A 27,685-nucleotide genomic window follows, 5' to 3' on the forward strand; every position below is an offset into this window, starting at 1 on the left:
CAGTATTTTGTCAGAAGAAGAAGTGCGGTCACTGCGAGTGGGAAATTTGACGTTGCGGAAAGGTCGAAAAGTCTTCCTGACCACACAGACAGACAAATACAGGACTTTAGACGATGTTTTGAAACAATGGATCGTTACGTTCTTGTTGTTTCATTTTGCCAAAATGCTGACCACTCAGTAGACGAATGTAAATGTAAGTTTTCTTTGTTTTCTTTAACAAATGCGCAACAAAACAAAACACGATGCTAACTGCTCCAATAATTAGGTTAGCAAACGGTCTTTACACATACTTGGGTACCTTTTTCGATAACTAAGATATTTTCGTTGCTGATAGATGTATTATTCTATTTACCTTCGTTAAAGCTGAAGCTTTAGAACTTTTTCTGTTCTTGTCCCGTTCTTGGCTTGTTATTTTCTGATCTCGTATTGTCGTAAAAATAAGTAATAATTTTTTCTTACTGACAATAAGAACCAATAAGACTTAAAGATGTTTGGTTCACCCTAAAATCCACAAATTTTAACAATTACGTAAAAAAGAGAGTAGTTTGTGTTTTATGTAGCAACACGCCTAAGTTTAGTTAGGAGCAGCAGGTCTTGTGTTGAAGTTGAAGGTTTGTTTTTGTTTCAGGTGTGGAGTCTCTAAAAAGCATCTATGATAACCTTCTGGACATTTCAGCTCGAGATTCAGAGAGAAAGAGCTCTGTGTTTCCAGGTACATAAAAAAAGAAATTTGATCTTGCACCTTTGAAAAGTGTTGCTTTCTCCTGGTGTTATTATTTCCCAGCTCTCCTCACACCTGTCTTTTGCTCTCCCAGCTTGTTCTCTAAGTGGCTGTCCGTCCGCTCCACGATGGTTCTTTGCTGTACAGACTTGCCACTTAGCAACACAGGTGAGAAACAAAATGACAGTTTATACAAAATATCTTATTTTACATGTGTTATGTAATGTATGTTTCCCCAAATAATAAAAAGTCTTAATATTTTCAAAGTTCAAGAAAATGGGGGAGCAGGTATTGAAATTTTTGGATAAAAACTTTTTCTTTTCTTTTATTGTACATAAAATGAATAATAAATGACCGAGTTTTTGTGTAGGAAGCAAATGTTGCATCTGCCGCTTTAGAGAAGTTCAGAATTGGTTTTGTTTTTAATTTACATTGGAATTTTGTACAGAAGTGTCTGTGCTGCAAAAATAACAGAAATCACACATTGCTGTTTTTTACATGGACTCCTATTATTGAAAACGCTTAAATCTGAAAAAACTTTTCATTTTTTTAGCTTAGCTTGATGAAAGAGAACTTTTATACAAGGTTTTAGGATTCAAGCTATTTACACATATAGAAAAATCACTTCCTTTTGTATTAACATCTGTGTCACTTTTTTGTAGTTTTGCATGTCAGCCTGGGAAGAACTTAATTCAAGTCAACAGAAAACTGACAGTGAAGAGGACAAACCTTCCCCTGTGAAAGCATGCCTGAACTCACTGAGTATCCAGACGGCACCAGACCTAAAGGATGAGGAGCCATCACTTACAGAGTGAGTGCTGGAGGGTTTATGCTTTATTTTCCATGTTTGACATCAGTTACACTTTTTAAGATAATAATTATTAATTCATGATCATTTTAATACTCTACATGGATTTGTTAACCATGGTTAATCTTTATATTAAAACAAATTAGTGGACCTGTAGGTCCTTGCCCATTTTTGAGTACAAACTGGGTTGATAATAAAATATTCAATATATTCTCTTATGTGCTCTTTGTTTTTTGTTTTTTTAAAAGGCTCTTGGATGAGGCTGCAGAGGGGCTTCACTTGTTATCAGACAAGTTGCCACCTCCAGGTATGACTGATCAACTCCACAAAACCCCCAGTAACAGAGGTTTCATTTGTGAAAACAACTTTTTTGGTCTTTAAATTGTTTTGTTACAATTCAAGACAATTATTTATTTATATTTTAGTAAATGTAAAGTGTGCAAACAGCTTGAAAGCCTCAAAGCAAGAGAATGCATCAAATGCATCAAACATGGGATGTTTAAAGCAGTGTTTTTCAACCGGTGTGCCGTGGGAAATTACCCATTTTCACTTATCTAAACACATTCACCATCTCCAGTATATCAGCTCTTTGTTCATCCAAACAGGCCCTGATAAAAACACTGATTAGTTAGGAATATGAAAGACCATAAAATACTTTTTTCTTTGTGTTTATTTGATTCTATTAAAAACATTTTAATTAAAAATGACGGCACCGCGATTTAGCTACGGCTTCAGCTCTGTTTTAGGAAAAGTCCCGCCCCTTTAACTGTCTCCACCAATCATTCTTGGAGGCTTAATCATACGTCATCAGTCTGACCAATCAGAAGTGGTTTAAGTCTTTACTTCCTTGTTCCAATTTAGCTCATAAAGTCTCTCAGTTCCAACAAAAATACCAGCTAAAGCTCGTCTTTAGTGGTGTAGCTTCCCACAGAATCTGGTGTCAGACCGTGGAACAAGTGGACAAAATAATGAAACAAGAGAAGCGAGTCTGTCTGCCCTCTGCGGCAGTTTTCGCACTACATCTCCCATGATGCATTGTGTTAAAGTAACAGCATCTCTGCACTGCAATGAGTATTCCCTGTTAAATGTATTAAACCACAAAGAAGACGCATCAAACAGTTTTTAAATCTTCTTGATGAAATCAGAAGTCAACACTTTAGTTCTCCTTCAAGGTTTGTGTTTATTAACAGCCAAACATCCCAGAGTTTGGTCCAAGTCATCTTTCTAACTGAAACACTTTTCTAATACCGTCTGGATTATTTTATATGTTAAATTTAAGAAGAAGTAATAACAACATTTAAGAAACAGGATTAAGGTGAAGTGGCCAACAGACACAATTAAACTAATTAGAAACAATTTAATCATCTAAAAAGAAATAAAACACAGAAAAACTAATAAAACTTTATCATGTTCACTTTTTGTGTAGCTACAGAAAACATAAATAAAATGTTATAATGTTTTTTTTTGTAAAATGTATCAAACATATTGTGATCATTTAATTGTTCAAAACATTATAGTTGCCTTTGCACCTACATTTAAAAAATAAATCACTATTTAAAAACAATCTATTTTTTTTATGTGAGGTTACATAAAATTGTATGTTAATAAATTGAAGGATAAAACAACCACCAGGGTAAAATTTCCAATTACTTAGTTGAAAAATATTACGGAAAACTAACTTAAATTTTACTACATCTTTTAGAAAAAACAGCTGCAACTTCCAGCTTTTTCTGCCACAATTATCACAAAAATGCACGTGAGATTGTGGAGGGACTGTACATCAATACAGACTATAGAGCTTCTCCTTTTACAGTTTCTGGATGCTGGTGTGCCGCAGGATTTTTGTCGAGGATAAAGTGTGCCTTGGCTCAAAAAAGGTTGAAAAACACTGGTTTAAACCATCAAAAACAGTCACTCTGACCGTAAACCTGCTTGTAACAAAGAAGCTGCAGTGTTTTCACACAAGCAAAACTCTTTAATTATGGTGTAATAATCCATTTCAGTTCAATCAATTCGTCTCTGCTCTAACCATCTAGATATGAAGGCTTGTTGTGACAATATTCAAAATTTAGAAAGTAGGGATAATGTCCTTTGAAAAAGACAACGCTGAAAATCTTTAACTGCACGTTCTCCACGGGTTGTCCGTACTCAGAGATATTTACTTGAACAACGACAGCCCTGAGATACTGGAGACAGGGGTGCTTTTTTTCTTTTCTTTAGAAAATCCTGAAGGTTGTCATATGTTTACGTTATTAAAATAAGTAAAATACTTATAAAGGAATCTTATTCTGAAAATGCTGCATTGAGTAATTTGCAATATATTTAAAAAACTTATTTGCTTCTATTTAGGTAAAGCTTTAGTGGACGTTCTGTTTTTGGCCTTTGCTGAGCAGACCCCTCCCCTGAAAGAGCTGCTGCCTCTGCTCGGAGCCCTCAAACACATGTCCTGCTGGCATGCAGCAAAGATCAGTGTGATCACACAGCACACCTCCAGGTCATACATCAACTCCTTTATGATTTTTACAGATTTAGGTATTTTGTTAATGCCTAACTAGCTCTCCCAGCTACAGACTGTATTTTGTTCAACTGAGAGTTAAACCAACTTTTTGTATAATTTCAATACTCTACCACTAGGGGGAGTAAGAGATAAGCGAATGCTTGAAACAGTGGCTGAATCCTATTCACTATTTTTAACAGAATTCCTATGTAAGATATAACAAAAACACATGATCTGCTGAGTTTTCTCAAATGTTTTGGGATTTTTATGTTTACTATTCTTGCAAAACCTTGTAAAAGCCTCCTTTCCAGAACACTCATGAAGCAATTTGCCTCATCCAGGTGGCAGAAGGTGGCATCTTCTCTAGGCGCTGGTCTGCTGGGACCTGCTGACCTATTCACTTGTATTGACCACAGGGAAATGTGGAGAGGAGGCTTGCTTATCAGAGAGAAGAAGGTAAAGTCTGTCTCGTAATATGCTTAAACTCAAGCAAGGGTTTCATTTCACACTACTTGGATTTGATACATTTACATTATTGGAGGATCTTCCCTGCTAAATAATCCAAATAAATATCTTATTTCAAAAATTGAAAATGACTAAAGCTAAATGTAAAATGATCTTTTTTACTTTAAATTTTCAGTTCTTGCCACGGCACTTCATTTATAACGTTCAAATACTCCTTTTCTGCTCTTCCACTTTTCCCGAGCTTTACAGAGTTTGACCCAAACAAGTAAACTGTAGCTCCACAGTACCATCTCTTTTTCAGCCGTTTTAGACTTTTTTGAAAAAAATAAATATAAAAAAAAAGCTCCGTAATTGTTACAAACACAGTAGAGTGGGTTATCACACCACTGAATTCTGTAGGGGTCCAAAAGACCAGCCCATTAAAGAGAAAAAAGAGCCACTTTCAGGGGGTTTGTGTGTGTTTGTGTGTTTGTGTGCAGTGTTATTTAGTCATTTGTCTGCTTCTTGGAAATTAAGACAAAAAACTGCTTGGTTGTTGTGTCACCTTCCAAAGATAATGATAATAATGCAGTACATCCTCCAAGCCTCCATGTGTATAAATATATACATTTTAGCTAATGGTACAGATTTCTTTTGTTGATGTTGCTTTTTTCTCATTTGCTGTTTTTAATTCTGAGGTATGGAGTAGTTTTGCGACTTTTTATGGCTTACTGAACAGAATAATGTCTGTATGTGCCTAAACTCTTTTTGAATTTAGCTGAATCTTGTTAAAGACCTACTCCGATCATCTTCTGATCTATTTTAAAAGCCTTCCCGGGGGTCTTTTAATTATGATTAGTAAGCCAAAATCGAAAAACCTGTGCCGTTTTCTAGGGAACTTAGTTTCTGCAGAGCGACAGTAGTTCCTAAGAAATTCATCTCTGAGTTGTGGGTGTGACCATGGGCGTGGAGCAACCCCCCCTCCTTCCCCTCCCATTGGAGCAGGGAGCTTTTGGCCCGCCCAGTGTATTTTCTACGTCACAAGTAAGCTCTTTTTCAAAGTTCATTTTTTTGTCTGCTCCTAAATCACAACTATTAGAATAAATAAATACTCAGACATACAATTTTGAACCTAAATTTCTTCAAAAATGTCCCTCATCATCAGAAAAATGTTACAAAAACATGTTTAAAAACACCAAAAACACAATTTTCATCAGAGTAGGCCTTTAACTGAAAAGCAAAATAAAGTTCTGGATATGTAGCTGCATCATCTCCAATTGTTTTTGTCTTCAAATGATTTTTTGAAGATTTTTTAGGTTTAAACAAAATCCCTCTTTTTCTTTTAATAAACAACACAAGTGTTAGCACATTTTTTGAGAATGTGGGTATTAAGTGAGACTTTGTGTTCATTTTTGATGTTCACCCAAATTGTTAAACTGCTTCATTATTCCTTTCCGAAGCAGGAACATTAGCAGATGTTTATGTGATCTATTTTTGGCTCAAGTGGCATGTTTTTTTTCAGCAGAACGTTGCAGCATGAAAATATTCTGTCTCATATCAGCCAGACTGAAGTATGCTGCTCTAAGATGAGTTCAGTAGGTGTCACAGACTTATCATTCCTGTCTCCTTCTGCAGCGACATGACCTTTTCGGAGTTGTTGTTTTTGGAAGTGAAGCAGCTGCAGTTGCTAGGCTTTAAAAGATGCACACTTAGGGAGATGTGGAACAGGAAAATTAGCAAAGAAGCACAACTCATGTGTAATAGTATTGAAACGAAAGTGGGAGGCATTGGAACATCTGTAGTGATCTGTGTCTCACTTCATCTGTTTGTTTTGTACAGATGTTCATTTTAACCACAGCAACACGGACCATGAACGTTTGGAAATAATTTGTCATCTTCTCTGTGGTGTTCTCGTTCCAGTGTGGGTCTGAACTCCGCTTTGACGGCTTTTCGGTGCGGCTTCCTGAGCTTCAGAAGGCAGAGTGTAATCTCTTGCCAGCTCCCTGCGCCTCCACTGATCAGAGATTGCACTCGGAGGTAAGATTCTCATTCTCTTGACTTCTTCATCCTTGTTTTGTTTGTAGAAATTACCATTTCTTTCATCTCCTGAAGAGTTTGTTGTAACGCTGGGTTGATTGTGTGCTTCTCCTGCATCAGAGTTTCGCTTCACTTGGCTGTTTGTGAAGTTCTCGTGAGCCCCACAGCCACAGACAGCCTGCTGTCAGACGACTTTAAAGCCTGAAATTTGAACACTCTTATTGTGAAATGCCACATATTTGGGTGGGTTTCCATATCTGTTGCTCTAGAGAAAAAACTAGAAGAATGTGAGGACATTTTTTCTGATGGTTTGGAGAGAAAGCTTGAGTACATAATGACTGAATTATTATACAGCCTAGTACTTTTCCTTTAACCCCATGTGTCTGTCTTAAGCTGCAGTTGAAACAGCCGTTGCAGTCTTATGTGGAATCTAGTAGATCAGATGGATCACATGCTCCCTTTTCTTTTGCTGGTAATATCTAAAACTGGGGTGCTGATTAGATCGCAAAGGATGGGATGGTAGACCGCGGGCCATCAATAATATGTATTTTATAAAAATGCCATGAGCAAATCATCCTCCTCAACGTGAAGTATGTCACTTGATTGACATGCAGAGCAGCCAATTAAATCTCTTCTGAGACATACGTTACTGTACACGTGTGATTGACTACTCTGAGTGCACATTCTGCCTGCCATCCTTTATGTGCCTTTTTGTGTGCCGGGTCCCTAGCGGAGGGTTACTCTGGCCTAAAGGAGCGTTTATCGAAGCCCGGGCCAGGCCGCGTGCCTCTTCAACTGGAAGTTCGGAATCGGAGCCCACTGACTCAGGCAGCAGGGTTGTCCTGAAGCTCGTGCTCTTCAAGCCCTGCCCACGGACCGGGTGCCTGCGCCGCGTGCGTCGCCGCACGGCCCACCCAGGCCCGCCGCTATAGACCATATATAGAGTATTTACAAAGCCTGACTCCCGCACACTCTATCTCCAGAGGATACCTGGTTGATCCTGCCAATAGCGTATGCTTGCTTAGAAGATTAAGCCAAAAAAAGAAAAGGAATAAAAGGAGGCCAGATGTGGAGTTTTTCTTCCTCCTCATCTTCAGAAAGGCATGAGCGTTCAGTGTCAGACTCTTAACCGTGGATCTGCCTGCCTGCCTTATCAGTCAGTCAAACAGAACCTAGAACATAATGTACACGTAACGTCTTTGGTTGTGGGCACACCGTACATGACAACTAGGAACACACGGATATGATTCAACAAGTTGTCGAAAGCAAAATGACAGACATTTTTTATAATGCTGTAATCTTAAATAATAATCTGAATTTACCATTTAATTCAAAATAATTGTCTGATCCTCTTAAAAATCTGGCCTAGAAGTAGAACTGCAGAAGTGTGGCATTTCTCATTCCAACTTGTGGAAAGGATTTTACATGTCTGAACTTTGCATTGCCTACGCTCATCTTAACGTGAAAATACTGGAACGAGTTTAATACTGTAGCAGTTCAAGAGTAGCAAATCTTAGCTCTATATGCAGATCTCTGTAGGTAATTGCATGCTGCATTCACTCATGGGTGTAGGGGTACATTACCTACACTTTCAACCTGCCAGCTTGTATACTGCTCACTGTTGTTGGGTCTGAGTCATTCTGTCTGACAAGCTGATGCACTTTTGTAGCTAATGTCTGGAAAATGTCAATGCTCAGCTCAGACCAACTGCAACTGATGCTATGTGGGATATTTAACTTTAGTGTTCTTAAAGATTTTTTTGTCAATGTAAAGATCATGTTGTTCATATTTGAGACATTGATAACAATTTTATACTTTTTCTGCTATCAAGAAAGCAACAAAAAAAAACCTTGTCCACAGACAAACGGTGAGACGCAATGAAACCTATAAGAAGTCTTTCAACCCAAATCAAACTGCTCAACTACTTGGCTGCAGTGTGCAGACCAAGGTGTGGCTCAATGTGGGCGGGGTTAAACACGCTGTGCTCAGCCCACTCTATGTGATTCTTATTCATCACCCCAATTGCCTTTTAATGTGCAATATTGCCACCTACTGGATTCGGGAGTGTATCCTGAGATGAATAAGGGTCGCAACGTACATTTTTTAAAATTCAGGTAAAAAATAATTATTTTGAATTTAGGATATGAACACTCCTGCTTCAAGAGTTTTTTTTTTAAGAAAATAAAACACGGCCCCTTTTATTTATGGCTGCAGGAACAAGAAAGTCAGACTGAACTAGGCCTGCACAATATACCGCAAATTTATCGTTATCTCAATATCCAGATCTGCAATATGCATATCGCAAAAGACGGCGAGAATCGCAATAAATGGTAAACCTTAAATGTGTTAAAGCAATCTTATGGCAGCTGGAAGTATTTAATGAATCAAATAAATCCCTTTATGCATTTGACCAATCGGAAAGAGGCCTTTAATGTTAGATGTTTGTCACCTATGTCGACGAGGGTCATTTGGAGTATAATTTTTAAACTGTTGCATTGAAATTGGAATGGTAATTTTGGTTTTATTACAATTTGTTTATATACCGCAAATTATATCGTTATCGCAATATTAATCTCTAATATCGCGAGTTTTCCTCATATCGTGCAGCCCTAGACTGAACAAAGATGTGATGTATCGGTCGCAAACAAAACGGCTCCCATCTCATATAAATATATCTCATATTGTACTGGACTAGAGAACAGAATCCGCTTCTTTTTTTCACCTCTGTATTCCCTGCTTCTGCTCAGTGGACGAACACACCACCCTCCTCTTCCTCAGCGCGTTTGCTGATGCAGCAGGTGAATGATCAGGATGTCGTTCATGTAATAAATGAACCCTGGAGACAATCGTGTTGTTTGAAAAGTAGAAATGCCGCTCAGAGGTTCATCGCAGTTCTCATAGAAGGCAAATCCAAACAAAATTGCATTTTCTGCAATTTCTTTGCAAGCCAAGACCAACCTCACATTTCCCAACAATATGGCCTAATTGAAAACAGGCCGACAGCTCCACTGGGTTTCTTTGTGTGTGTGGTATGGTAAGGCTTCATAAAGGTTTAATATAATGGTACCTGCAATAAAAAGAATGTTTAAAACATATCAGAATGCTTAGATCAAAAATTAAGAGAAATGTAGGTGTCCCTTTGGTAAATGGTAAATGGCATATACTTGTATAGCACTGTTCTACCTTCTAAAAAGGCCCAAAGCGCTCTACAGTCACAGTCCCAATGACCCATTTACACACACTGATGGCGATATCGTTGCTGAACACTGGCGCCAACCTATAACCACCAGAGGCGAAGTAGAGTTCAATGTCTTGCTCAAGGACATTTCGACACATGGGTGGGCAAGGCTGGAACAGAAGTTGCAATCTCCTGATCAGAGGTCGACCGCTCTACCTCTGTGCCACGGCTGCACTTTTCACATGCCTGTGTACACCACCATTAATTCGAATTACTTTGAAAGGACAAGTGCATCCAACCTTTTGACTGATACTGCTGTAAAGTCGGTCTAAATAATATAAATAATAAAAATATATTTTCTGAAATTAATCTACATTAATTCATCAATCAAATGTGATTCTTAATTAGTCAGCATTTAGCCATGGATAAAGAATTTTTTTCTCAACTTTTGTTTCTGTTTGTATTGTCACTAATGCCACTATCACAAGGTTGAAATCATATAGCAAAAGGTTTCACACTGAGGTGCAGGATGGGAGTGAAATATCAGTGCCGTTATGAGTGACATTTCCCCCCTTATCCAAATTCTTCTTCTTGATGTTTCATTCTTTCCATCACTTCGTCTGCGCTCACACAACATTCCTTGTTTTTCCAGGTCTTCCATTACTACGCTTCCTCTTTGGACTTGATTCAGATAGTTCATCTGTCAGACCTGCCAAGCTTTCTGATGTCAAGCAAGCACTTGGAACTGTATCCTCATTTAAAGTGTGCCTATCCTTGTGTTGATGTATGCACCCACTCAGAAAGAGATCTTGATCAAAACTTCTTGTTTTTTAAAACAAAAAATGGATTGAAAATCGACTTAAAAATACAGCATTGATTCACCAAATCCAATAATCAGTTGTCTTTAAAGTTCTACCTTTAGTCATCTTAAGTCACTAGTCTGAACTAATCTGCTTTTAAAATCCATGAAAAATCCAACCAAAAATGGTTTTTAGTAGAATATAAAAGCATTTAATGGATATTAAATCAAGCTGTGCTGAATTGTTAATCAAAAAGATTTGGGAACTTGTAAATTCAATCAGTTTAGTATATTTGCAGTGCTACCTGGTCCTATTGATTCTTCAGTTTCTATTCAGTAGTACTACACATAAATACTTCTCTAATGAATTTGGGCCCTAAAATGTATTTAAAACTTTGTTTACCATAGCCTCTCCCTTCTACCATTACACTGCAGTGAAGTAAATAGGCTTGAATATTATGGACAAACTATCCGACTATAACAGCACAAAGATTTAAGGGCGCAATAATCTGAGAATAACTTTATCAATTATAGATTTTCATTTTCAGTTTTGCACATGAATAATAATGACTTTTTCTTATTCTGAATTTAAATCACCTAATTTGTGTGTAAACTAACTTTTGTTATTATCATATTCTTTTCTACCCTGTGGTCTTAAAGCTTTTTGCTGCAAATTTCCCCAATGAGCATAAAGTAAAGCTCTATTTTATGCTATTTAATCTAATCTAAATTAATTTACCGGTAACTACTGCAAATGGCAGGAATTCTTATCTCCAATGTGAAGTAGTTATCCTATTTGAAAACATATTGACAAAAGCAAACAGAAGTCTTGACGTAGGCTGTAGTGGATCTTGAAGGATTTATTTGCTCAGTGATATTCAAACTGCATTCTCTGGATTCAATCCCTTCTGTGCCCAATGACATTTTCTGTATCAAAGTGCCATTTCTGGATACTGTGTTGCTCCTCACAACCCCTAACCAGATGCTTGCTCGGGAGATCAATGAAAGCTAAACTTCTCATGGAGCAGCTGAGGTCACTGCATGGAAAGGTAAACGTCTGACCAATTTCTACACCGTTGAAACTCAATTCAAGCTCTTTTTTCTCTGAGTTTGTTTTGGGGGAAAAAAGACATTCCTGGTTTTTATTTTGCACATAATCTGAGGCACTAAGGCACGTAGGTCTGTTGTGTTTCCAGGTTGGAGCTTTGTTCAGTTTGTCCTGCAGAATCACTCCCATCGCTCAGCCTGCTGCCAGCCAACTCAGTTCTCAGCGCTGGAAAGAGTCTCTCGCTAAAGGACAAAAGTCTTTACTCGGTAAGACTGCACATTTTTAAGCTCCTCTGTGTCTGTTAGATATTTTGACAGGCGGAGGGGAGATGTGGCAGGTCTCATCATGTTGTGTCAGTGAGTCGAATCGGCTGCATCTAATCCACAGAAATAATGAGGTTTTGGCTGGGGATGCAAATCTGGGGGTGTTGTAGAACTGACGTGAAAACAGTGCGTTAAAAATCCAAACACACGATTGAACATGATAGAAACCCATCAGTGTTTTTCAACATTTTTGAGTCAATGTACACTTTTTCAAAAATCACAAGGCATACCAGGTACAAAAAAAGTGGAACTCTGTTGTCTGTATTGGTTTACAGTCCCTCTATGCGTGCATTTAATTTTAATAACTGAGGCACAAAAGGTTGTGATATTTTTCAATAATAATTATCAACTAAATGAATTGAAAATTTGCCTAGGTAGTTGTTTTTCACCTCTGGTTAAAATTGTATGTAACGTCAGAACTAAATAAATAAATTACAAAAAAAACAATAATTGATTTTTTTGTTTTGAACAGTGGTTTCTTTTTTAGTTATTTAAAAAAAAATTGTTCAAGAGCAACTGTAGTTTTTGAACGTATATAATCACAGCCTGCTTAATAAATTTGACACAAAAAAGAACAACATTATATTTATGTTTATAAGCTGTAACTAGACACAAAGTTGAAGTTAGTTATTAGTTTTTCTTTAGTCTAAATCCCAAATGTAACTTATACACCAACCCTTGTTTTTTTTTTTTTTACTTACAAATTGTTTATTCATTATTGGGTGAATTTTTTTTCATTTTAGTTGAGTGGGTCTGTTGTAGGGTTGTGCCAATCTCATCGTCACCATCGACACAATCGTGAGGCCACGCCCCCGCCACGCTGCGAGTCGACACCATAAGCCGCGGTTACATGTGCAAAATATCTTGATCGGCTCAATGATCGGATTAGAATTCAACCGTGTACATGGACCCAGAAAAACTTTTTCAGTTTATAACAAACGTTCACATGGGTCACACTTTGGGTAGGAATAAATCATTCACGCATGCGCAGTAGTGTTTGAAATACCCGAAGAGGAAATGAGTTCTGCTGTAAACAAGCCTAGCTGCAGCATACATAGATATCTGGCAGCTCAGTAATATACGAGATGATCTTCTTAACATGCTTTAATTAATGTTACGGTTATTATGAAGCCCCTTTTCCCCTTATCATTTTAATTTTAATCCGTGTGGTCAGTGCTTTTTTATGTGGAAGAATGGAGCCGGAAGAAGCCAAGGTTAGGAAAGGCTAACACGCTAACAACAACATTTAGCCTTTGATGAACATAAAATCCATGCAGGAAATACCGCAATCTGCATCTTGGCTGCAGGTAAATATGTGGGAATAACATCAGCCTTTATTTTGTCGGGACACGACTGGAAACACAAATCCACATGATTGTTTGAACGGTTTCTAAGGACTGAGCGACATTTCTGCTTTGAAAAGCTCACACACTGCCCCAAAGCCGGAGTGTGAGCTGACGGTCCGAGCTCTGCCTGGACACACACTTTTACCGTGAGACCCGGTTCTCCTGAGTTTGGTAGCTCCTTCACCTAGAGCTGCGGGACGGATCGCAGTCCGAAGTCTCCCACACAGCGCACATGTAACAAAGCATCCTCCCTTCCCCTCAAACACAAAGTCAGTCTGCTCTGCTCAGAGACACGGTCGCTCCGTCCACTTGACTAATCAAGTGGACGGAGCGGACTACTTCTTATCTATTTTTTTTTTTGTTAAAGTTACTTTCTTTAGTTTATACTGGACATTATTTTTGCATCGCGGATGAGTCATTAGTTGGGAAATAAAATAAATAAAGTAAAATAACGAACAATATTTATAAAATAAGGAAAAATTAAAAATGATGCCTGTTCTGCAGTTATGTCCGTTAGGAGTTCAAGATCCTCTGAATTTCCACTCACAGCCTCACAATCCAGAGCAAGGAGCCCAGCATTAACATCATTAAAAACTCACCCCATCACTATTATGTGAGCTTATTGTGTTTTAGCTTTGCTCATCCAACGTCACCTTAAAAAAAAAAAAAAACACCTTTCATTTTGGAGAACACCAACTACCGTTTCTGGTATGTTGTTGAATACCGCCCGCCATTTTGTCTGCACCTAGTTACTCTTGCATATTTGGAAAGTCCAAGGCAGAGTGAACTCCAGCCAATATGGCGGCGCCTGTGAGCTGACTTCAAGGCTTCAAGTAGGGGAGTGTAGAAGTCAATGGCTGACGTCAGAGATAATCTGTCCATTTATATATATGTCTATGAGACAGACTCATGTCTAAAAACTTTAATGTTTTATCCACTTTTTGCACGGCCTGACACTGGATCCCAGCTACTAGGTGTAAAGATGATCCGTACTGATCACTAACCACGGTTCGAGGCACACATGTGCCGACTGAGAGTCAGGCCTTCTTGACCAACATCAGAATGTGACCTCATCAATGCGCTTTTGGAGGAATAGTCAAACATTCCTTTAAACTCACTCCTCAAAATTGTGGAAAGCCTTCCCAGAAGAGTGGAAGCTGTAAAACTGCAAAAGGTGAACCAATATCATATCGATGTTGTTTAGGACTGGGATGGCCCTTCAGTTACTATGTGAGTCAAGGCAGGCGAGTGGATACTTTTGGTAATATAGTGTACCAGTACTTCAAAGCAAGTTTAACACATTTCATCAAAATAAGTTATAGTCCAGATAAAGAATAAAGTTTGTATTTCCCCTCCATCATCTCCAAATGGAAGCATCCAGGAAGTCCCCCCCCCCCCCCTTCTTCTGTCACAGCGTCAGTCCTCAAAGAGGACTCAAAAGAATAGAGATATATATTAACTAAATGTGTGCACAAATCATTGGGTAATATGTAAAGTAAAATGAGCTTGTATAAAAGTATAAATTATTTATCCTGCAAGAAATGTAAAAAATATAACAAATGAACTTAAATCTGCCCTCACACTCCTTATGAAAGACACAGATGTTGAGAGATCCAGTGTCATTGTATTGAAGAGCTTCACAAACTACTCTGTGTCAAACCTGGACCTTTTTTTGATGAGCATTGACATGATATTCTGGTGATGGTAAATGTTTTTTTTAGGTGTGTGCCGCGACACACTGATTGAAAACACTGGAACTCATAACTGTTCTTGATTGGTGCAGCGCATACATGACACAAGTCAAGCAGATTTTATGCAGTTCTCAATTCAGTCAGAAAAAAAGCTTCTAAAAAAGTACAATTATAGTCAAATGAAAACCATTCTGAGGACAGAAGTAGCACCATTATAGAATTCTTTCAGAGTTTAGCCTTGACATTTATTTCTGTCCTTTTTTGCTTTATTCCCTAGTTCCTGACACAGAGACAAAAGGTGAAAGTGCTGCCTACTTCCTGCTGGTCCAGGGTCCCGATGATGACGAGTCTGGAGTCTGCAGGGTCAGGATGATGCACTCAACGAGTCAGATAAATGGAGCTGCTGTTATGACAACCATCTCTAGCCTTCTAAGGGAGAAACCTCCATCGGCAGGTAAATCATGCAGTAATTGTCGTGTTCTTCTTTTTTGTGTGTTGTTGTTTTTTTTTCATTGTGAGGAAAACATGCTGAAGAATTGTGTTGCAGAAATCATCATAGCCTGCACCAAACCTATGCATAACTTTTCAGATTAGCATTTACATAAGAGAGCGAGATGTTATTTAAGCTTTGTTGACTGTGGGACATGCAAAAATAATAGAGACTGTACGCCATTTCAAATAAAAAAACATTATTAATCAAGGATCTCACACTGAATACACTAAGCTCCATTAATCGTCGCCTGTTTCTATATGGAGGATTTGCTAAAGATTTATTTCCACTTTACTCCAAATTAGTGAGCATTTATCAGTGTTTTAAAATTTTGTAACCATTTAATGGTAATATATTGTCATTCCTAATTTTGTAAAAGGCCCTTAAGTGCCTGTCTGCTTTGTGTGATGGGTGCATAGCAGTTTTTGCTTAAGTGAAAGGTTGTATAAGAGCCTGTTGCCCCATGTTTTTAAACCTGGAAGTATTTAGGGCCACCCTAACCTTCTAAAAGTTCCGCAGTTAAATCCCTCCTTTCTCTTTTTCTTCTCTCTCATCTTTCTTGTTGGTCTCGCTCAGAACTGGAACTTTTTGGTTCTCTCTTAATATTTGTCCTCATCTGTTACACTATAAAATGAAAAATACAGGTATTTAAAGGAGAACTAAAGAAGAGGGGTTTTATAAATATGCAGTGGAACTGTGGGTTGGGAATGGTTTTTTGGGTTAGAATTGACTAGTTGGATGGACTTGAAAGAATTTTTCTACCCTTGACTGAAAGTATCTTTGCTGATAAAAGTCTTTCATTGTTCTTTGGCTTTTTTTTAGATTCAAGGGATTTAGTGATGTTTCCTCCTGAGAGTTTCTCTTTAACATGTCATACAACCTTCAGGAGACATTTTTCTTTGCCTGGAATATGTTTTAAAGTGCAGATTTAGACTATAAAAGGTGTCCTCAGTGCCTCAATGACACACCAGGGTGTTGGTCAAAATCATTTTCATAACACACACGCACACACACACAAACACACACACACACGAGCATTACCAATTCACATTTATTATTTATTTGTGGAGGTTTGAGAAAGCAAAGCTGCAATGACTTTTTTAGGAACATTTTTTCCTGTGTTTTCATAAACTTAACAGATTCTTTAAATATGTTTTTATTTATTTTTTTATACAAAAAGGAAAAAAAACTTCTAACCTTAATTGCTTTCTTTTTAAGGACAGGAGAAGACTCTTCCATTGACAAAGCACGACCCCACTATGTCATTCACTTTTGTCTCTCTTTGATTAGAAGTAAATGTTGGTGCCGTCCTTCATCGTCTGCCATGCCTTCAAGGGGACGGGCTCGTCCAGAGGGAAAGGAAGCTGGCCCAAGTTCAGATGCTGGCACTCAAAGAGTATTTTAGTAAGTGAAACATTCCAAAGATTGAAATTCTTAAATGCTGAGCATCCCCATAAAAGGGAGAACCAACGCAGAGATCAGACCAGTAAACTTTCAATCAGAAACTACTGCCTGCATTTATCTGGCAACCTCATGGGAAACGTTGGTTTTTCTTTTAAAATATGGCTTTTTGGAAATGAGAAGTTTCTGAAGAAACATTCAAAAATTAAATCAAGCTACATTGAAAGTTTTTCAGTTTCTACCCAGAAACACAACTGACTTGTTTTTTTAATCTTTAAAGGATGTTTATTGTACACAAACATAAGAAAAAACACTGTGGCAAAACACTAAAAACAGTATGGGGTCCTTAGGTAGTTTTTTTCTCTCCTTTTTTGTTAACCAAATATTTAGTTTCTTTTTCTTTTTCTTTTAAATAAAGTGCCAGTTTACAATGTCATACAAATACAACTGGGAATTATGTTCATGAATAACCATTACTGGATATTGAAATTTAGAATTGTGGTTGTAATAGATCATTTTTACATGATGTTAACACTACCTTAAACCGGAAGTATGTTAGTAGCACCAGCTCCTGCTTGCCTGCTTGCAAAAGACTCACTCTGATGAAATACGTGTTTTTAGTGTTTTCGACATGTTCTTGTGGTATTTTTCTGATTGAGGACATATATTAAGGAAATTAAGCTCAAAATTGCATGTGTGAGTATTTTCTTTATTCAAATTGTTGCCAATCAGGAGCATAGTGTTTGAAAAGAGCTTATTTGTAAGGTAGAAAATATACTGGGCTCAAGCTCTGAGCTTTTGCCAGTGGAGGGGGGGTGGGGGTGTTTGCTCAGTGCTCTGCAGAAACTATTTCTTAGATGATACAGGTTTATAGATTTTGGCTAAAATTGCATAATCAGAGTTAAAAGACCACAGGGAATGCTTTTAAAAGATGTTCAAATGGAGTCTTTAACATCAGTCACTAAAATGTTACTAAACTATTGTCCCATCATGCACTGCTGCACAGCAGTTACTTTGAATAAAGCGACTACCATGTGTAAGGAAGACACAGTGGTATCTTCCAGAGTCTGTAACTGTTGGCGGATCTCACGGCTCTCATTCTTCAGATAGAAAAACAAATATGGCACAATAAAGGAAGTGGAGATGATTTCTTCAGTGGAATCGCTCTTTGAAAGGTCAAAACAAGAGTCTCTTACTCTGACAGACAACAACCTTTAATGGGTTTCAACACAGTTTACTCAGACTTGGCCTTTTACTGTGGAGCTGACATGACTACACACGTAAAAGTTTCAGTGGAAGTTTGTGCAAAGATCATGAAGTGTGTGAGGTGTTGGTGTGAACGCACATAATCCCTGGTCTGTCTTTTCATCTCTTGCTCGGCCGTCGCTGCACGTGTGTGATAAGTGTGGCAGCAGAAGCACAAGCGTGTCTAGAACTTCATTTAACATTCTCTTTCTGTTTCAGTGGATCTGAAACCCCCTGCTATGAAACCTCAAAAGAGCTCAGTTATACTCTAATGCTGGAGTCTCTTATACCATGGATGTTTGATTTAGGAAAAATACAATTCCTGGCAGTGGATTTGTACCTAATTTTGCATCAAGCCACCAGATAAAAAAAAGACAAATTAAAGGGAATTTTTTGTTTTTTTGAGAAAAACCCAGATAAAAAATGTTCACGTCCTCCAACACAAACCTGACTGAAATCGTGACAATTTCAAGAGACGGGCTTTTAAGAAATAGTTGAACACTGCTAAAATAAAGATGATTCTGTCTGTGTTTGCATCTAGAAGGGAAGAAGGAATCTTTGGCCTCCAGTTCAGTGTCTGTCAGTGACTTGAAGACCTTTCTGAACCTGATCAGGGAGCAGTATCTGAACTCTGCTCCGCTGGACTCCGCTCCGTCTATGGCTGCCAGCTGTCTTACAAAGGAGCTTGCTGCAGAACAACCAGGTATGCAACAACATGTCTGACAAGCTTTTATTTTGTAGCAAATAGACAAGCATTTATTTATCCAAATAGATTGACAGTTTTGGAGAACAATAGCATCTTAATATTTGCAAATAAATCAACACTTAAACAAAAGACAGCCTGCAGCAACATGAGCACAGTGGGGACAGTCATGGTTCTAAAAATGAAAGATAAAAGACCCAAATAGTGAGGAAATTTCATAGCAGAACTGCTGAGACATTATTGGTGAGTTATGAGTTAGTGGCTGTACAACACTGTTCATTATTACGGCTATTTTCCAATTATCTGTTCTTGGAGACAGAGGCACTGACTCAGCATGAGCTGTAGCATTAGCATAAAGTGCAACAGACATAGCTTGAGCCACTGAAATACAGCCTGAAGCAAGCTGCTTTATGTTTGTGTATCTTTTCATTGTTGCATTAAAAAAATAATACATTGACTCAGCCCTCCAAAGCTTCAACAAAGAGCTGTGTTGCATAAGAAGCATGGGTGGTGAACACGTGTACAGACAAACGGGCTAATTAGGTAATCCCTCCTTGCTTTGCTGTAAAGATGTCTATCCATTAAATTATGAGTTTTTGCTGCCTGAAGGTGCGACCATTCCTGTCGCTAATTCAGAGGGTTAGTCTCCCCATCCGGATCAGCATGCAGAACCCTCCCCGCAAGTCTGCTTTATCCAGATGCATCACATTTCTGTCACCCTTCAGATAAAATATGATCATTCTGTCAGAGCACGAGAAAAGTCTCAAAATTCATGTCTGCAAAGGTCTGAATGAGACAAGCTACGCCAGGTGAGCGTTCACATCACTCCTGCAGTCTGTCACGCCGAGGCTTGTGCTAGCATTACACAGCAGAGTGATGAAGATGTGATGCCAAAGCCTCCACGGTTGAAAGGAGCTCATGATCCAAGGGGCTCCTCTCTGACTGTAATACGTTATGCCACCTGTGTAATGTTTTAGAAATTTCTCCCAGCAGCAGCAACTTTATTTCCTCTAAGGAGTTGTGATTCTTCATCTGTCAAAAAATCTGATGATGGATACACAATCTGCTGCCTCCTCTCCCGACTCATCAACTACAGTGTGCTTTAGCTCTTGGGCTGAAAGCAAACATTACAGAAGCAGTGCAGGTCAAACTATTTTTCTTTGAACCCTCTTTAGATTTAATCAAACTTTTTGTGTTTTTCAGTGATTTAGGTTGAAAATAAAGTCAATATTTTTTTCCTTCTTCTCAAGAATGACTCATAGTTAGTTTTTAACTACATACACATTGGGGTGAACAGTGTTAAGTGTTCTGGTTTGCCTCCCTTCATTTAAAATGAAAAAATAAAAATTGGACAGATATAACACAATATTCCCTTTTTTTAGGGCAGAAAAATGTCCAAACCTCTTATCCAAAGAAGTGAAATCTCCTAAACCAAATAATGGTTTGAGCCACTTTCATGAGCAACCACAGCAGTCAAGCATTTCCAATAGCTGATAATAGATCTATTACAGCTCAGTAGAAGAGCTTTGACCTCTTACCTTTGCAGAATCGTTGTTATCCAGACACATCTGAGGGTTTTTGAGCATGAGGTGTTTTTTTTGTTCTTTTTAAAGAATGTCACGCCACGTTGTCTCTGTAAGTATCAGGTAAGGACTTTGACTAGATGACTTCCTAATTTCTTCTTCTTTAATTATTTAGAGGTGGATTTTTTTCTGCAGAACTCAATTGCATTTTAGCTTCAGGTCACCAACAGATGGAGGACATTCTCATTTAAGGTTTTCCTGGTTAGACCACAGAACTTTTTGTTCCATTTACCACAAGTAGCTCCTGAAGTGCAACATAGGCCCAAACCATTACGCTACCCCCACAATACTGGGTTTGTTGTTGTTATATTATGTTTTTGGGAATGCAGTTACTTCTAGACTAGATGGAACGGCAAACTCACCTTCAAAAAACATTTTACTTTTGCCTCGCTGTTCCTCTATATTTTTTAAAAGGTCTCTGGGATTATTTTGAAGTTTCCTTTAAAGTTAAATCTATATGTCCATTTTGCTCAGGAGTTGATTTGGTCCGGGGTCATAAACTCTGACTTTAACCGAGGCAGGCTAGAACTTTAGTTCTTTAGGTGACGTTGTGAGGTTTTGTGTCCTCCTGATAGAGTTGTAGCTGTGCTTTTGTATGATTTTTGGTCAACTGAGCGCTTCTGGGAAGAATCAACACCAGTCCATATCTTTGCAATTTGTGGATAATGGCTTTTACTGAGGTACTTTGAAATCTCAAAGCTTTAGAAATGGCTTTGTAGCCTATTCCAGACTGATGGATACCAATTACATTACTTCTCATTGGTTCTTGAAGGCTTTAGAAGATCTTTTACTCAATATTGTTGGGCAGGTCCTGTCTAAGTGATTTCATGGGGTATTGTTTTTCACACAGTCTCATGGGTTTGAACGTTTGCTCACTAATAAACAAAAAAACGACATTTTTGTTTATATGTGTTCTCTTTGACTTGAAATTGTTTGATTTGAGACATAAAATGTGGAAAAACATTTTTACAAGTCCAAAATCAGAGAGGTAGGAAACACTTTTTCAGACCACTGTAACTGCAGAGGATGCTTCTATCTTTTTGTTTAGGTTGTCAGACTCTTACCCATCAGCTCACTGACTGGCCTGAGAGGAGCGTCCTGCAGAACATGGAAAACCTGCAGAAGAGAAGACAGAAGAGAAAGTAAACCAGATGGATTTGATATATTTTCCAACCTAAAAAAATGTCTATAATGTCTTAAACTATCATAGCTCAATAACTCAAACTAACTGTCATTTCCCTGTCTTTCTCTAATACGGGTTTGTCTGTCTTAGGTTGGGCATGCTTGGCTCTGGCTCTAGTGACAGCCTGCTGGGCCCTAAAGACAGTCAGAGAAGCTCTTCTGCTTTATTGGATGCTAAAGAACTTTTGAAATACTTCACAGTGGATGGCCTGCCCTGTGGAGATTTACAGCCTTTGACTATCAATAGAGGGTAAGTTCAGTCATCAATTTTCAGAAAGTCTCCCTCTGACTTGTTAGGATTTATTTTCTGGAATAAATGCCATCCAAAAAGTTTCCATCAACCTTTTTCTCAGACAGTCTGGTCCTTGATTTACAAAACAAATAAAGGGAACTTTGAGATATTTGATATATTTATACGATTTGTATATACTTTTTCTTTGTGAGACGTGTTTGAAAAATGCAATAAAAAGGTAAAATAAAATCATAATTTGATGCTCTTGCTCTTTTTTTCTGACCCCGCCCCTTTGCTCCTTTTTTTCAGTAATAACTTTTTTCAGCTCTCACCAGACCTCTCGCCTGGAAGAGTCAGCCAGATGCCCTTTAGCAAAGCCTCAGGCTCTCATTACCACGGCTTAGAGTATGTTTTCTGGAATTCGTCTTTTTGTTAATCTCTCTAAATCCGTCGGTATGGCCGACCTTTAAAAGTTATCTTACCTGAGATAATAAATTGTGCCATAACTGTTTGTGTAGGTTCTGCCTGGATAACCAGCGCTCTCTTGACCGGGATCAGGTGTTTGCCCGGCTGCAGTCCCGCCTGATACGCTATGAGACTCAGACAACCTGCTCCAAGGAGCCCTGCGCCCTCCCATTCGCCCTTAGCCCTGCCCCCTCACCTGCGTTGATCTCAGAACCGGGGAGTGTGCCTGATGGAGAAACCCTGCTGAACTCTGATGTATCCCGGCTCAAATGCAGATCCTGGGAAGCAGAGTTGGCGGGCGGCCCTACCCGAAGAAAGTACGACAACCTATTATCCTCCATCAGATATATAAGAAAATGAACTGCTAAACTTAAAATTGTTTTGTCTGAATATTTGTCTGAAAGATTACGGCTGGTAAAGTCTGGAAGCAGCGACTCCTTCTGCTCACCGAGTAGCAACAGCAGTGGCGTTCATTCCACCGTTAAGACTTTGCAACAACAGCCGAGCCGATCCCAGTCCACCTCATCCTCTGTCTGCACCCCTGCAGGCACAAGACACACCGCAGGTGGGACTAAATATCTAACTTTTTTTGTTCACCAACATTTAATCATGTCTGTTGGGTCTGAATAGGACTTGTGTGGACTAATTTTGCCCTACTGATCTGGTTGGTAGTTCATTAACATGACATCACTGGTACGTTTAGTGTCTGTCTCTGCTCCTGATGGACTGAAAGTGCAACAGCAGAGGACGAGTCAAAGAAACTTTGAGGACAAACGAGCCAAAGAGTCACGCTCCCAGAAACACAACAGGGTAAGTGATGCGCAGATTACAGGCTCAGTTATACATTTCCAACCTTATAACATGGTTATACATGATGCCCAATAATTCTCTGATTACCTTAAGTGTGACAGGAAGAGGAAGTGTCATTGGTTCTTTAGGAATAAAGTACTGAGAGTTACATGATATTAAGTTAAGAAACAGAAAAGTTAATCTTCTGTTTATTTCAGCAGATGCTCTAATCGTGTTACATCAGTTGGGATGCTGCATTTGTTCATCTCAAATTTAAATCAAAAAAGCTTAATGTGAAAAATACAGTTTGACATATTGCTTTTATGTTGAGATATTCTGCATGATTGTTGATCTGAGCTTACGAAATTGACTGGTAAATGTTTCAGTACATTTTGACAACAAATGTCTTTTCTGCTTTTTGTTGCACTTTTTAAAGTTCCCTAAGGACGATTATTTAAACAAAGGTGTTGAGAAAAAACAGAAATCCGGACTTTTTGTTGATGTAACATTGGATATTGATCTGTTGGATTTGTCTGTGAAGGTTCTGATTTATCCAGGTTCTTCCATTGTCTTGAAGTTGAGTCAGAGCAACCGGACCCAAAAATCGTATTCCTTAAAGCTTTTCACCAATCATCCAAGTGGCTTCATCAGTCTGACCATCGGATTGTTAATATATGAGACATTAAATACAATTAAATCAGAAACAAAGTCCTTATTTAGAGAAAATGAGATATTCTAAACACCCTATTTTCTTCTCATTTACAGTGGTGGACAAAATTGTTGGTACCCCTCAGTTACAGAAAGAAAGTCCACAATGCTCACTGAAATGACTTGAAATGTTCAAAAGTAACAATAAATTAAAATGTATTGAAAATTAAAAAATCAAAATCAGCGATTACTTTTGAGTTGTTGATTAACAGAATTATTTAAAAAAAAAACAACTAATGAAATAAGCCTGGACAACTAAATAGTCAGGTTGACTGATTATGGGTTTGAAAACAGCTGTGATGTCAATTAAAGGACATCCCTGAGTTCATCATGACCCCCTGGGCAAATAGTTCTGTCTTTAATGGAGGTACCATCATTTTTGTCCAGTCTTATTTCATTAGTTTTTTTTTTTATAATTCTGTTAATCAACAACTCAAAAGTAATGGCTGATTTTGATTTTTTAATTTTCAATAAATTTTTATTTCTTTTTACTTTTGAACGTTTCAAGTCATTTCAGTGAGCATTGTGGACTTTCTTTCTTTAACTGTGGGGTACCAACAGTTTTGTCCACCACTGTAAGCATATTTAAGCCGAAGGCCTTGCTTATCCATTACATATTTTTCTTTCTGCAGTGAGTGAGTGAATTTTTGGTTTTCTATCAGAATACTATCAACATGCCCGCATAAATACAATGGAAAAAGTTTTACAACCAATTCCATTTGTTTGCAGTAATCAGGACTATAACCTTAAATTCTCTGTTTCCTGACATAATAATACTCAGTCATTATCTTATATTTGTTATTTTTGTAACTTAGTCAGTTAATGCACATTATGAAAAAAATGGTCAATTGCACCTGAATATCTACTCTTGCACATCATTTAGCCTCTTCCTGCTTTATTATTTAATCAACATCCAGCTTTGTCTAATCAGCTGCAGATGTTCTGCACCATGACTGCAGAGATGGATTTTAACCAAAGCCACCATCTTCAGGCTGCCCCTGTCCAACTGTGTCTTTATGTCTAAATGCTGCCTGTAGCGTTTAGACCAGGTGAGGGCAAACTTTTTGACTCACGGGCCACATTGGGTTCTGAAATTTGATAGAAGGGCCGGACCAGGAGCAGATGCGTGGAGTGAGAAAGAAATGACGTGGAATCTGGATGAAAACATTTGGATTGAAAATTATATTTTAAAACGCAACATTTTGGAGTTTTTAGTTTAAAACTTTTGTTCTGAGTTTAGAGCCAACTGCACCAACGGCTTGCTGTACCTCGCGTAAAACTTGGAGAAATGCTGCGTTCGTGTGGAGTTTGAATGATCGGAAGAATGAAAAACAACAAATCTTCCAACACCACATGGCTGCTAGAGCAGAGTCCCCAAACTTTTTCTTGTGAGGGCTACAATAACTCTTTTCCTTTAAAACTTTAAACTTCTTTTGTCTTTTATTGTGAAGCCCTTAGGTACCCTTAGGGAGTTTTAAAGTGCGATATGAATAACGTTTCATTCATTCATTTCATGATCTTTTTAATAAAATAATATTCATGAAATAAAAAAGTAACTCTCTCAGTGATTTTCAATGACAAAAAGTCAGGGAAAAAAACACTGATACATTAAAAAAAAACAACCTACGGGCATAGTTTGTCCACCCTTGGTTTAGACATAAACGGCTTCCACCTCCTTCCTGCAGAAACTTTAGGAGCTGTTCTCAACACAACTGCATTCCTGGATTGGGATACGGTCATTTTTATGTACAGCACCATGAGCTCCATTCTTGCCTTAGCACATTTAAACCCTTTTTTCATTTGTAAGGTGAAATACACACACAAACACCCCTCTGCACGCCTCTCCTGTCTCTTCCACAGCCCACTCTTTGCCTCTTGACCTTGGTTTCTTCTGATTTACTGTGCCTTTTACAAACACTCATTTCATCCAAACTGAAGTGAAAGAATCGTTGTTACAATTCAGAAATAATGATAGCACTTTATTCAGGTTGGAGATTAAAAGCTCCTGTTTTCCTTCAGAGACTGAATGGTGCTGATGATTCCTCATGATAATTTATGGTGTTTTTCTTAGAACCGTTGCCTTGGCGAGATTAAAGGAGACTCTGTTTATTTCAGGAATGTGTTTCTCCCCGTTGATGCCACCAGTAAAATATTTGTATGTTTTTACCTGCAAGCTCCCGCTGTGAATATAAAGGCATGCATTTATGCTCCCACATCTCCTAAAGAAACGACTCTTTGACATTTGCTCCTTGACTAAAAAGTAGACTGTAAAGATGATTTGCATTAGCTGTTTAGGGAGTACACTGCACTGCAGTTCCTGTTTTCATACTTGTGGTAATGCAAACGTGTGTTTTTTTTTGCTTTGTTTTTTGTTCTCAGATGTTGGAGGAGGTTGTAGGTAAAACGCTCAAACACCATGGGATCAGTGTCGAGCATAAATGCTATGAGGCCTGCAGTAAAAGGTTGTTTGATATCTCCAAGTTCTATCTAAAGGTTGGTTACTTTGCTGCTACTTTCTCCGTGTTTCCTTTTCATGCACCCTTCACTATGTTTGGATGCCTTTCACTGTGTCATGGCCTTGATAGTCTGCATTCATACTGTAGTGAATCACTTCCAGGTTTACTTGCAAGCGAACTAAAGCAGAAATTCAAATGAAAGTTTTGAACACAAAACCAAGAAGACGTCTAAGAAGGAAATATTACTTTTTTTTGTTTGTTTTTTTACTAAAGCCAGGTATCCCTGCTAAAGTACTGAATCAGTTCAACACAATTAAATTTAATATCTTTGTTAAATTTATATTTTATTAAAAATAAATTTGGTTATAAAAAACTGTCTTGACACAATTCCAAAGTGGAGTTTTCATTATAAGAAAATATTCCTAAAACTAACTGTTAAAGTGTTATATTATTGTGTAAATTATTACTATTGTATTATTTTTATCATGATATTATTGAAATATTAAATTACATTAAAGTTTAAATTGATTTATGGATTTAAATCATTAATATTGCATACATGGTAATCCATGTTTTAAACAAAAAAGTTTTTTTGTGTTTTCTTTTTTTTTTTTTTTTGATTAAAACTTTTTAAAAAGCTGTTAAATGGACGTGGCAGCCCCTCAGCTCTGTGACTAAACAGAAAACACATACTTTTGCATGTGTCTTTAATTGGTAGTAGTTTTCATTATTCCTGTTCACAGAGTTGCTTTGTTCTTGTAATGTGAGTTTTCATGAAGACTGATGTTCCCTCAGAGGGCGGATCGGCTCTCAATAATTCAGCTTCTATTTTTCTCTGCGTCTAAGGATCTGAAGACGTCTCGGGGCCTTTACGATGAGATGAAGAAGGCCGCCAGCAGCAATGTCAAACAGGTAACGGCTGCAAAGCCTGGCTCAGTGGCTCAGCCTTAAGATTCCGTTTTAATAGCTTCCAGCTTATCTTTTGAATGGTTGCAGGTCATTGGCTGGGTGCTTGAGAAGACCTCAGAGAATGGGAGATGATCAGGAGTGAAGCATGAGCGGGATGCATTCGTGTTTTACCTCTTTTGATGTTTTTGTAGAGGTTCTGCCTCAAAGAGCATCTTCTATTACGTTTACTTTGATTAGCGTTTGATGTTTTAAGCCTCTCCGATTGGTTTTAAATTCACGATTAAGCCTATTTTAATTAACTTAATCCTTCATTTGATTTGTTTCTCTTAATTTTTGCAGAAGATTACATAGAAACAGATCTTTTTTAAGCTTGTGCGAGGTTGTGTGTTCACTCCTGCGGGTGTGAACACACACCAGCTTGGCTGTAGAGCCTTGAAACAAAGACTGCAGCACATCTCCACACAGAACTACAGGGTGACCACAGGGGATTCAATTTTATTTCGAAGTTTCCTTTATTTGCAGCAGTTTCCCACCAGGATTTTTTTATTTATTTATTCAAATAACATCTATTCTATGTCTGCACATATTATCTGTCTTCTCATTTTACCAGAATAAATACACTTGATTTCA

The 27,685-nt window shown here is 38.0% G+C and overlaps 1 protein-coding gene across 1 annotated transcript; it reads left to right on the top strand.

Moving 5' to 3' along the window:
• mtbp (MDM2 binding protein) lies at positions 1-27,685 on the top strand. The gene is made up of 23 exons (XM_004077750.5): positions 1-193; positions 629-712; positions 816-889; positions 1,384-1,532; positions 1,778-1,836; positions 3,879-4,023; positions 4,368-4,482; positions 6,391-6,507; positions 10,338-10,432; positions 11,467-11,533; positions 11,681-11,798; positions 15,170-15,346; positions 16,673-16,786; positions 18,570-18,731; positions 21,363-21,456; positions 21,588-21,746; positions 22,038-22,133; positions 22,247-22,510; positions 22,598-22,758; positions 22,897-23,003; positions 26,070-26,183; positions 26,993-27,058; positions 27,143-27,685. Exons 1-23 carry the CDS (start codon positions 127-129, stop codon positions 27,185-27,187), a joined length of 2,649 nt encoding a protein of 882 aa, XP_004077798.1. The 5' UTR covers positions 1-126; the 3' UTR covers positions 27,188-27,685.

This window comes from Oryzias latipes, chromosome 16 (genome assembly GCF_053564925.1).
Source record: "Oryzias latipes strain Hd-rR chromosome 16, Olatipes_Hd-rR_3.1".
NCBI classification, from domain to species: domain Eukaryota; kingdom Metazoa; phylum Chordata; class Actinopteri; order Beloniformes; family Adrianichthyidae; genus Oryzias; species Oryzias latipes.

Excerpts from the sequence above, each read along its gene's own strand:
- mtbp (XM_004077750.5), top strand. The coding sequence starts at position 127 with ATGGATCGTTACGTTCTTGTTGTTTCATTTTGCCAAAATGCTGACCAC. Across the intron at positions 21,747-22,037 it reads CCTTTGACTATCAATAGAGG|TAATAACTTTTTTCAGCTCT; the intron begins GTAAGTTCAGTC and ends CCTTTTTTTCAG. Across the intron at positions 27,059-27,142 it reads CCAGCAGCAATGTCAAACAG|GTCATTGGCTGGGTGCTTGA; the intron begins GTAACGGCTGCA and ends GAATGGTTGCAG.